The 12,528-nt window shown below is 45.3% G+C and overlaps 1 protein-coding gene across 5 annotated transcripts in view; it reads left to right on the forward strand.

The window, feature by feature from the left end:
* The window catches only part of RARB (retinoic acid receptor beta), a 787,132-nt gene that overhangs the window by 682,871 nt on the left and 91,733 nt on the right, over positions 1–12,528 (forward strand). For all 5 annotated transcript variants that reach the window (XM_061194748.1, XM_061194747.1, XM_061194752.1 and 2 more), the window contains one exon: positions 1,888–2,029. In XM_061194748.1, the coding sequence (XP_061050731.1) occupies positions 1,888–2,029 (142 nt within the window). The remainder of the gene's footprint in view (positions 1–1,887; positions 2,030–12,528) is intronic.

Consider the following 12,528-nt stretch of genomic DNA (forward strand, 5'->3'; position numbering starts at 1 on the left):
GGAGCCTGAAGTCTGATTTGTTTCATCAGTGTTTCCAAAAAAATCAGGATAAATTGCTTCTTCGGTCAAAAAAAACAATACTCATTCAAATATGCAGTAAGCACATGTTGAAGACTTATTTCACTCATTAATGAGGGAAACAGTCAGATGACAAAGCTGGTTCAAAGAAGGATATGAAAAAAATAGGTAGGGAGGGAGGGAGGCAGACAGACAGATAGGGTGATTGGAAAGAAGAATGCTGGAATAAGGTGGCAAAGTTAGACCCAACTGCTTAATGTCCTACAAGGCAATAAAACAATAATCTTTGGTTATATTTCAACCAGGCAGGAATCTTTGCACCTATACTAGGCACATATGATTTATAAGTTACCAGTCTTCTACAGTCTTTACAGGGTCAAGGTCCAGTCAATAATAAACAGTAAGTCAAAGGAAGTTACATTTCCTGAGACCGTTAGATGACTCGGTTAAGTTTGTCAGTCATTGCGGCGTATGCATTGCCCGAGGGAACTTCCTGCAATGATGGAAATATTCTGTACATGTGCTGCCCAGTGTGGTAGCCCCTGCACATGTGTGGCTGTTGAGGACTTGAAGGGATTAATCTCCAGAATTTACAAGCAGCTCATGAAGGTCAATATCCCAAAAAACCCACAAAACACAAACAACCCAATCAAAAAGTGGGCAGAAGACCTACATAGACATTTCTCCAAAGAGGACATACAGATGGCCAAAGAGGCGCATGAAAAGATGCTCAACGTCACTAGTTATTAGAGAAATGCAAATCAAACTACAAGGAGGTATCACCTCACATGGGTCAGAACGGCCATCATCAAAAAATCTACCAATAGTAAATGCTGCAGAGGGTGTGGAGAAACGGGAACCCTCCTACACTGTTGGTGGGAATGTAAATGGGTGCAGCCACTATGGAGAACAGTATGGAGGTGCCTTAAAAAAAAAACAAAACTAAAAATAGAGCTGCCATATGATCCAGCAATCCCACTCCTGGGCGTATATCTGGAGAAAAACATGGTTTGAAAGGATACGTGCACCCCAATGTTCATTGCAGCACTGTTTACAGTAGCCAAGACATGGAAGCCACCTAAATGTCCATCCACAGGTGAATGGATAAAGACGATACGGTACATACATAAAGTGCAATATTAGCCTTTAAAAAGAATGAAATAATGCCATTTGCAGCAACATGGATGGACCTGGAGATTATCATACTAATTTTATTTAATTTTCATTAATTTTGATTTAAATAGCCACACGTGATTAGTAGCTACCGTACTGGACATCACAGCTCTCACATGCCATTAAATGAGCAGACAATCATTTTTCTGCCTTGTTTCCAATCTTGGATAATATTTTTCTAAACACTTCGCAAATTAAATCGTGTTTTAAATATTATCACGAGAGCTAAATATGTGAAAGCATTTGGAGAAGACTCCATTGGAAAGACCTAATTCTTTCACAAAGCATATAATTTCTTCTGCAAATGGAATGCTTCTTCTATTGGCTTTCTTGACAGTGGACTCACCTGATATCATTCTGGCCAGCAAGGGAGCCACTTAGGAAGTTAAGCCTGTTTGGAGTGAACCCAACTCTGCATTATGTTTTCCAAGTGAATTCGCTTGGTATTCATTTTCTTTTAGCAAGATAATAACGGTCAAGTCCAGTTTTGATTAAAAGGGGCTTTCTGGTTTGCAGCAAAGGGAGAGAACTGACTCTTCATATTTCACAAGGATTTTAAGGCTTAAAAGTTAACTTTTCTGCTGCCATCACTTCATTTCTCAGAACAAGCAGTCAATGCATTGATAAGGTGGGCTTTGCTTTCTCACGAAGCTCAGTAGTTTTGCTTAATTTTCTCATCTTCTTGGTTGCTTGCAGGGGTTTTTCCGCAGAAGTATTCAGAAGAACATGATTTACACTTGTCACCGAGATAAGAACTGTGTTATTAATAAAGTCACCAGGAATCGATGCCAGTACTGTCGACTCCAGAAGTGCTTTGAAGTGGGAATGTCCAAAGAATGTAAGTGGAGTCTCAAAAAAATTTTTTCCTCTTTGCCTTATCTATAAATATGATTGCTCAGCCTCCAAAATCAAGTCGTGGAGGACGTCAGCGTGTGGAATTCAGACATGACACGAATGATAGTTTGCCAAGGGTAGGTGTCAACAGAGATGACATGGAAATAGAGTAACTGTGAGGATTTTCAGATACAATCTGAGTGGCAGTTGGTGAAAAGGCAGGAGCTGGGTGTCGTGGACAGCAGGCTTGTATTCCAGAGCGGTTACTAACCAGCTCTGTGTCTCTGAGCCACTGGTAACTGGTCCTAGAGCCACATGGAGACTCTGTTTCCCCATCTCGACAGTAGGAATAAAGAGCTTTGCCTGTGTTGATGAGAATAAAACGTGGTGAGAGGCATGTGGTAATAATGTACCCTTTTTCAGAGGGTCCATCAACCGTGGTAATAATGTACCCTTTTTCAGAGGGGAGGGAGTGTAAAACTTTTGCTGTCGAAGAAACATTTAGAAACTTGGCACGTTGGCATTTTTCCAAACTCAATTCAGCCCCACTCCTCCAAACAATTATACACTTAATTCAGAAGAGAACATTTGAATAGATTAAAAATGAGTGGTCCGTAATCATCTGCTTGTGGGGCTTTGAATTATACATGCAGAGTACATATACAGGCAGAGTACATACAGCACCAAAAGATCACGAAGGGAACAAGAACGTGCCAGGCGCGTGACGGGGCTCAGGCAGGCGTAAGGAAGACGCAGGGATGTGTGCCTGGTTGGGCGCTCAGTGGAATCGCTGCCCACCTGCCCCCGCTGCGTCCCAACACTTGAGGATCTGAGTGGGGCAGTGGGTGGGGCGCTCTGAGGGGCCCTGGAGATGCTAAGCCACACCCACTGACCCCTATGAGGGTGGGACAAAAAGCCACAATCCGACAGTGGGGTTTGAAGGCTTTATGTTGGTCAGAAGCTCTTGGATTTTGGAGCTGAGACGTGTGGCCATGGGAGCGAGGCCCCTGGAGCCGGGCAGGGCTGCCCTGAGAGTGCGCAGCTGGCCGACGGGAGCTCTGCTGGGAGCTCTGACGTGGGATGTTTCTTGGTGGCCTGCCCAGTGTCTTTCCTGCCCCTCACCTTTCCTAACTCTGCCCAGGGTTTACATAGGCTTTTCTACGTCTTGGGTTTCTACTCCTCAGGGAAGACGTCAGGGTTGGATCCATTCATTTGACTCAAGCCAATCAGTATAACCTGTCCCAGCCACAGTCATTGGTTCATGGCGAACATGTAACCTAGGCTGGTCCAGTGAGAATGAGTTCAAGACTCACACTCATGACCCATGAAAAGAAAAAATGGGAAATCAGACTTCATCAAAATCAGAAAATGTCTGCTGTTCAAATGACACTGTGAAATTAATGACAAGCCAAGCCACAGATGAGGAGAAAATATTCACAAATCACATATCTGCTAAGGACTTATATGTAGAATATGGAAAACTCTGAAAATTCAATGATGAGAAAGGAAATAACCCAATTAAAAAAACAAAACTAAACTAAAATTCAGAATTGCCAGGATTATGAAAGACAGACAGGCTGAGACATGACAGCTAAGTGCAAGGCATGGTCCTGATGGTCCTGCAGTGGAGGAAAGCTACCTGTGAAGGGCATTATTGGGACAGTTATTGAAATTCGAGTATAGGTTGTCAATTAGAATATCACATTGAATCAACTTTGCATGTCCTGACTTTGACCATTGTGCTATTGTTGCATAAGAGAACGTTCTAATTCTTGATATATGCCACTAACTCTCCATGGTCCAAAAGGGCTGTGTGTGTGTGTGTGTGTGTGTGTGTGTGTGAGAGAGAGAGAGAGAGAGAATGAAAGAGAGGAAGAAAATGTGGCAGGATATTAAGACTTATGAATCTGAGTGAAGGGATACACAGTGAAGGAGTTCCTTGTACTATTCTTGCAACTTTTGAGCAAATTTGAAATTGCATCAAAATAAAATTACTAAAACAAAAGACTCATGCTTAGAATATTGGGGCAGAAGTGTCCTGCCTTCTGACGCATGTGAACAAGGAGACGCAAGTGTTCTCCAGCCCCAAGGGAGGTCGGCTATAGGACAGAGCAGGCTCTGTGGATGGAAGAGTGGAAAGACAGACAGAACTCGGGCCCTGACTGGCATCCCTGCGTTGCCGAACCAACCACCCCTGGAACCTCTGCCTCCGGATGGTTTGCTTCTCTCTGCCAAAGACTCATGAAGGCAGTTGAGGCTGGGGTCTTATTCATAATTAAGGTCCCGATGAGCAAGCATGGGGTCACCAGACAGGGATGCGTGCTGGGTATGCCGTCCCTTCTGGGAGGGTCACCTCTTCCAGGTGGTCCTGTTGCCTGCATCTCAGCCAGTTCCTTTGATCCCCTCCAAACTTTAGAGCTACTGAATGACTTTTTCCTTCCAGATTGAGTTGGTGTAGTACATTCTTGGTTATCAGAGTACTCATAGCTTTGGGACTTTGAAATGGTAAATATTCATGGTGTGTGAAAAAGCATGATACCTAACTGTATGATCTTAATTACATAAAAATGGATGCTTAGTTGTGTAAATACAGAAACGAGACCTAGAAGGACACATCAAATGGTAAACTGCTCGGGATTACGGATGACTTTGTTTTTTGCTTCTTGTGTTTTTTGGTTTCCTATTATGCACAGGTTAACTTTTAAGAAATAAATGTTATTTTAAAAACCTTTTTAGAAAAATCAATGAATGTGAAGCTTTGAAGCTAATCTTTACTTAGCTCAGGCCCCAAACCCTAGCACTAATGAGAAAAGCATGATATTGCCCTGAAATAGGCAAATTATTTATATGCGTAAGCGAGACTCACAGGATGATCCCCCTAACTCCCCATTTTTGGTCTGACATTCTGTAGATGTGGATATTACACTGCAGTTCTGTGGGAGAATTTCAGTTCAGGCTAAAATTATAAATGAGTAAGCCAGATGTGGACTCAGGGTAAATCAGTACTTTTGCATTTATTTTGCGTGGGCTGGAGACCCATTTCCTGCTTACATTACTTAAAACCCATATCCTGCTTCTCTGTAAAAACTGGAAGCTTGGTTGCCAATTTAGAAAAATAATGTTTACACCCACAGGACAACTCTAATTTCAACCCTCAAGGAACTTATCACCTTAATTAGATTTAAAAATATAGAAATGGGAAGAAAATGGGATCATTACGCCCAAGTAAACAAAAATAAATATATTTTCTTCAGAAGGAAATTGAAGGGGAAGAAATATACACTTGGAGTATAGTGACTGAGAGTCTAATAGAAAATTTTAAAAGTTGAAACAGAAGGAAGCAGGAAAATATGAGAATCACTAATCAGTTATACCACAGTACCCACCACTGAAACAAACCCAGGAATAACAGAGACTCATAGGATGGTGGAGCTGAAAACGGATCTTAGAGATTGATTTTCACTCACCTCTCTCCTTTGACATACGAGTACACCAGGATGCAGAAAGATGAAATGCTTTTCCCAGCAAATCCCCAACTGGCTAAAGACAGAACCAAGCTTACGGTTCACGTCTGCCACCTCTGCTTGCCATGCTTCCTTTGCAGCACCAAGATTAGCAAGGTTTGCATTCTACTGGGGCCAGAGGTCATGTCACTTCACGAGTATGTATCAGAACCCTTTGGACGCAAGGGACAGAAAACCCAGCTCCAACCTGACATAAGCTAAAAAATCAACACATGTAACAGGATTACACGACTGGATCCAAAGGCTCACATTTGTTTTGGGGGCATTCTCATCGTTCCCCTTCATCTCTCATAGCTGTTTTTTTGGGGGGGGGGTGTTTTGCTGTGTTGGTTTTGTTTCTGGGAAGATTTTCCAAATGGCTAATAAAGTTGGCCAACCAATAGCCTGCCCGGCAGAAAGAGAGAGCCTCAGAACCTCTGTGAATGCAGGACTTTGGGGTGTTGGGAGCTGAATACGGTGATTGGCTAGTTTTGGATCGTGTGCCCAGCCCCGGACCCCACCCAAACCACAGAGCCAAGGGTGTGGAAGAAGTGTTTCTCGGTGGCAAACCAGAAAGTCAGGAGGCAGAAACGACTTCATGTTCCCCACGAAATATCGTCTCACAGCGCTGTTCCCAGTACGTTCTTATTCTTTATGCTGCGGGGGAAAAGCAAGGAAGAAACCTGAGAATCATCCCATGGTAGCAGCTAACATAGACGCGGTGTTTTCTATGGGCCAGGCACTGCATTAACCTCTTGTAATACTTCATACCATGTGATCCTCATAACAACCCTGTAAGGTAGGTTAGTTATAATTCCTCTCGCCCTCCTTTCCAGCAAGATGTGGAAGCTGAGGCACAGAGAGGTTAACTTACTCAAGGTAACACGGTTGGTAAGGCGCAGCCCTGGGATCTGGGCCCAGGGAGCAATATATACTGCATGCCGTAAAAAGCAGCCTTGAAAACTCTGGGTTTTATTGCCAGTGGTTAGTAAAACAATAATTACACTCCTTGCTACATATTAGAGATGTACGCCCTGGAAAATCATGTGCAAATTTAATTTTCATAGATCAAATTTGGTTTTAAAAGTATAAGGGGATGTGCTGGTAAAAGAAATCCTTTATTGTGTGTCCCGTCAGCAAAGCGTGATTATTTCTTCATTTTTCTGTTCTATAAATGCTGGTGGGTATGCCTTATATTTTCCAAGGGCTTTGTACAGTAGGGGAACCTTTTTTGTGGAGGAGTAGCTCTTTGTCAGACCATGGGATTTGAAAGCGGTAACAGTAAGGGGGAAAAAATCGATTTTCAGCTGCATTCTAAAAGCAGTACAAAAATTTATGAAGAACTTGGGGAGGAAGCAAAGGAAGTAACACGACTCCCAAGTTGAGTGATGAGCTTCTGCTGGCGGGTGGGAGGCTTGTAACCGTGTCAGGCAAGGAAAGTGTGTAGCAAAGCCCTAAAGTACGAACAAGGAAAAAAGGATCAACAGTAAATGAAGACACAAAATTTGGGATTGTCAATGAGCTATGCAGACAAGCTTACGTCCGTGATGGGGAGGGGGCGGGTTGAGACCACGCTGCTTGGAGACCACAGGAGCTGAGCACACGCATTTGTGTCAGTTACGGAAATCCCAGCGATAGTTCAAGTCTTTCAACCAGCGATCCTCAGACTTTTAAAAAAGGGTCAAATAGAAAATGTTTCGGCTTTGTGGGCCGTATGATCTCTGTCTCAGTTCCTTAACTCTGCCACTGTAGCACAAACGCAGCTATAGAAAATACATGGACGAAGAGGATCTGGCTGTGTCCCAGTACATCTTTATTTACAAAAGCAGGTGTAGGGCTGGGTTTGGCCCGAGGCTTGCAGGGGCTCCCCCAGTGGTGACCTCACCCCCAGCTCGCCCCCGCCCACCGTCCCCTGCTTTCCTCCGATGGACCGTCACCCAGCTTCCAGCTGCCCTGGAGCCTGAGGACCCGCGAGCCTCACACCTGCACGCTCCGGCAAAGGCTGTGCCCTGGGGTTGGGTTTCCACTCGTTTGTCCGAGGAACTGCAGGAGCCTGCTGAGATGCCACTTGCTCTTCGAAGCCACCCCCGGACCCCACCCCACACTCGCGGCAGAGTTATGCACCCTTCCCCCTGCGCTCCCGCGGGGCTCTGGACATATGTCCAGGAACCACAAGCTTATAGCCTGAGGCTCCCTGGCTTGATTATAAACTCCTGAACGGCAAGCATCCTGTCTTCCTCACCTTGTAGGCCGAGAAGCTAGCACGATGCTTTCCTCAGCGAAGTTAGAGTGGCCAAGTGGTTTGTTTACTTATTTATTTATTTTTTTATTGGAGAATGATTGATTTACAATGTGTGAGTTTCAGGTGTACAGCAAAGTGACTCAGTTATACATATACACATGTCCACTCTTTTTAAGACTCTTTTCCCATATGGGCCATTACAGAGTGGAGTATTGGTTCCCTGTGCTATACAGTAAGTCCTTATTAGTTGTCTATTTTATATATAGTAGTGTGTATGTGTCAGTCCCAGTCTCCCAATTTATCCCTCCCCCGACGCTTACCCCACCCCCCCGTAACCATAAGTTTATTTTCTACATCTGTCACTCTATTTCTGTTATGTAAATAAGTTCATTTGTACCGTTTTTTAGATTCCACATATAAGGGATGGGTGGTATTTGTCTTTCTCTGTCTGACTGACTTCACTCAGTATGATAATCTCTAGGTCCTTCCATGTCACTGCAAATGGCATTATTTCATTCTTTTTTATGGCTGAGTAATATTCCAGTGTATGTATGTACCACATCTTCTTTATCCATTCCTCTGCAGTTGGACATTTAGGTTGCTTCCATGTCTTGGCTATTGTAAACAGTGCTGCAGTGAACATTGGGGTGCATGTATATTTTCGAATTATAGTTTTGTCTGGGTATATGCCCAGTAGTGGGATTGCTGGGTCATATGGTAGCTCTATTTTCAGTTTTTTAAGGAACCTCCATAGTGGCTGCACCAATTTACATTCCCACCAACAGTTTACAAGGGTTCCCTTTTCTCCACACCCTCTCCAGCATTTGCTGTTTGTAGACTTTTTGATGGTGGCCATTCTGACCAGCGGGAGGTGATACCTCATTGTAGTTTTGATTTGTATTTCTCTAATACTTAGTGATGTGGCTGTATTAAGAGATGACCAAACCCAGCATCTCCCTAGCTTTACATCCTGAAAAGTTGTCAGTCACAGAGCCTTTCTGGGTATAGCTATTCAGCTGTCACTCACTCACTTCTCTGCTCCGGGCCCAGAACAAGTTATGCACCTTCTCTGGGGCTGTGTTTTCTACCTGGATGAGAGGAGCATTACTGGTGACTGACAGCCTGGGCGTGATGTGAGAATTGATGCTTTTCATCCTGTTTAGACAACAGTGTTTCGTCAGTCAGGTGCCTCTTGCCAGTTGCCTCTCCTGGAAGACATCAGATCTTCTAGTGTGTTTGCTGGGGAGACCGTGGAGCTGAGCAGGCATCCTGTGTGACTGTGCACGAAAGGCCCAATGAAGGTGGAGAGGCTGAGATGGACAAGGGGTGGGATTGCGGCTCCCTTTTGCCAAACCTTGGTGATACCGACCAAGGTTCTTGGCCTCCTCAATCAGTAGAAATTTACTAGAGGCCAAACAAGAAATCCAGGCAAGGCTTTATTGGGGCCCCTGCTGCAGCAGGGAGGAGCGAGAACAAGTAACAGGTCCCCTCGCTCACTTGCCCCCTGAGTGGGGGACGAGCTGGTTCCTTATATGGGGTGAGGGGAGGGGTTTGGCCAGGGGTCGGGCCTGAGGGGTGCCCTAGATGGTCTGCCCGCCCCTTTGGTGGTGCTGAGTGCAGGGGGCATGCGCAGTGCCCTGCTTTTGCTCCCAGCTCTTCAGAAGTGGCAGTTGGGTTTTTGGTCTTTTTGTATCTTGTTGTGCCTGATTTTGCCCCAGCTGTGCATGCACGCAGTTATTTTTAGTCCCTCATAGTTTCTTTGTATCTTGTTGCTGGAGCACAGTTTGTCCAGGTGCAAGCACTGCAGCAAAGGGGCCCAGGTCCCAGGTCCCAGCCTGTCTCATTGTCAGTGAAGTTGCTCACAGACAAAAGGCAGGGGTGCAGGGACAGTCTGGGCTTGGGGAGGAGAGTGGGAGATGAGAACTAGCCTGAACCAAGACTCGTGAGCTGTGATGAAGGGGGAATTGTGGCCCCTGGCGCCTCTGACATGTGCCAGGTTCCATGAGCCTCTGGCCTTCAGGTTGGGCGCCCTCCACCCGTGTCTGTAACAAAAGATGTTAGGGAAGGTACTGAGGCTGTCACCCCCTTCTATTTCTTCTTTCCTTTCTCAAAATCACTGGCTTTTAATTTACAAAGGACCCTCTTTATATTCTCTTTGAGCTTATATTTATGTAGTCCATGCCTTTGAGGGGTAGGCAAAACACGTCTTTGATTTTGTGTGAGAATGCTGTTCGGTGTTTATTTCACAGCATTTTTTTTTTCCTATGACAGTTTCATAAGTGTTTTTGTAGAATAGAGCAATTGAATAATCTCTGAATTTAAGAGTCCCTAAGCACTCATTGACAACTTCTCATTTGGGGCACATTGAGCTTAAAAACAGCTTTTTATAAAGTCTCTAAATTCCGATTTATACTTTAGATGTGAATGTCCCCATGGGTGGGTTGGATGCCATAAATGTGCTTTGTACGGACACTTAGATACTTCCAGGAGAGGCTTTTGTTGTTCTCTGTTTCTCTCATTTCCCCTTTAGTGTTAAACTTACATTAAAACAAACCTTTTGGATTAAAGGCACTTAACCTCAGTTAAAATCACTTTTCTTGGTGCACAAATTATATTGATGTGCTCGTTGGTTCTATGGCTGGATTTTACTGGCTTAATAACGAGGAGATTCATATTGTCGGTTGCCTTGTGTACTTGGAAAATTACATAAAAATCATCATCAGGTCACGTAATGTCTTTCTAATTTCAGTTTATTTCTTCATTTGTTCCCATGTCCTAGCCCGTTACTGTGTTTCTGAGGTTCACTGTGATCATTTTGCTCTGTTCAGCAGAGATGCAGCATTAACCCTGCCTTCTCCCCGCCGCACACAAATCCCCAAAAAGCCCCTCCCCCTCAGCCCCGAATTAAATGAAAGACTAGAAACTTTATATTTTTATACCTAAAAACGTCATGGAAGCTGGAAAATAAAAATCTGCTGCCCCATTCCACTGACCACATGTTCATGTTTTCCCACATCTGTCCAAGAGATTTAAAAAAAAAAAAAAAAAAAACCCCACCAACAGCAGATTGCCTTTGGGCACCTGCAGGCGGTGATGTCCGCCGCGGGGCTTGCAGCCCCTTAGCACTCAGGCTGCAAAGGAAGTATTCAGATTCCTGCAGCTTTACGAACACATCATCTCCCCACAGCCTGGAAGGGGGACGCTGGGCACGTTCTCACCTTAGAAGAAGGAGACATTTCCATTACGCAGCAGGACAGAGCAGAGGAAGGAACAAAGGGCTTTGAAGGGAGCCTGAGCTGGGTTCGAATCCGGCCCTGCTCTCGAGCTGTCTCGTCTTGGGCAGGACGCGTGCTTTCGCTGCAGGGCCCGAGCTGAGCCCCAGCGTGGGCAGCCTTGCTGGCGGGTCTCGTGCCTCGGACCCTGCCTGGCACATGGTCGGTTCTACATAAAGGACACCTGTTCTCTCGGGTTCTTCCTCTGCTGCTGACACAGGCTCTGGTCTCTGCTGTCGCTGCCACAGCTGGTTGTTATTTTAATAACTACCACCTTGGTCCTCCTTCAAGAGGCAAGTGAAGGGCGGAGGCTCTCTTCGTGTTGAAGTGTTCATGATGCTGCGGCTTAGATGTACGGCCCCGAATATTATGTCACAGCATTAAGAAGAAAGCTTGCAGACATAGTTTCTAAAATAAATATCCGCCTTCCTTGGCTACTGTAAACTTCGAGGCAGGTGGCTCACCTGCCCGAAGATGCTGGGACATGTAATCAGAGAACGAGACAGGATCCTGGCGTCATGGAACCCTACTCCATGGGGAAAGCTGAACGGGGGTGTTGGAAAGGATGCCTTCGTGCATCGTCAGCTCAAGGTGAGGCCTTGCGGTCTCTCGGGAGGTGCCGAACCCAAGCCAAATTGCCCCCCCGGGAAAGCCCCCTCCCTCCCAGCATCCTCCCTTTTTTGCCCACATGGCGCCTTCCATCTCTCTGCATTCTTTTCTTTAAGATTTTTTTGATGTGGACCATTTTTAAAGTCTTCATTGAATTTGTTACAATATTGCTTCTGTTTTATGTTTTGGGTTTTTGGCCGCCGAGAGGCATGTGGGTTCCTAGCTCCCCGATCAGGGATCAAACCCGCACCCCCTGCAGTGGAAGGCGAAGTCTTAACCACTGGACCGCCAGGGAAGTCCCTCTCCAAATCCTCTGTGTGGGACTCTGTGGCCTGCCTTTCCCCTGGATCCTTCATCTCCTTTCTCCCAACCAAGTCTTATCACCTTTCGGCCTCTACCCCGGCACTGCCTTTGCTGTCAGCCGTGTGTGTGATACGAGTACAAAGTGCTTTACCAACAGCAGGTCTCCCAAGACTTAGGTCATCCCATGTGCTGGGGGGGCAGGAACAGTGTTCGGATCCTCAGTGTACTGAGATCCAGAGAGGCTGGTGCCTGCCTACGTCACGGTGCCGGCTTCAGCCCGCGGGTCCAGTTCCAGCCCCTGGATCTCTTCAAGCTTCACTTCGCTTCTCTAACGGTACAGTTCTTACGTACGTGTAATGTTACAAAGTTTTCTGTATCTTCACCCATCTTTGTTCCCAAGGCACATATTCTATCGTTTACATATATGATTTGATTTGATGTTATGTACTAGTTTAATACAGTGTTTCCCCTAGTGTAAACTCTGCCCACAGTGATGTGAAACATAATTTAGGGAGTGCTGAATAATATCAAATCATACGGTGGTAAAGTTATTCCCTTTTCAGTCAATATTCAT

The sequence above is a fragment of the Eubalaena glacialis genome, chromosome 6 (assembly GCF_028564815.1).
Source record: "Eubalaena glacialis isolate mEubGla1 chromosome 6, mEubGla1.1.hap2.+ XY, whole genome shotgun sequence".
NCBI lineage: Eukaryota > Metazoa > Chordata > Mammalia > Artiodactyla > Balaenidae > Eubalaena > Eubalaena glacialis.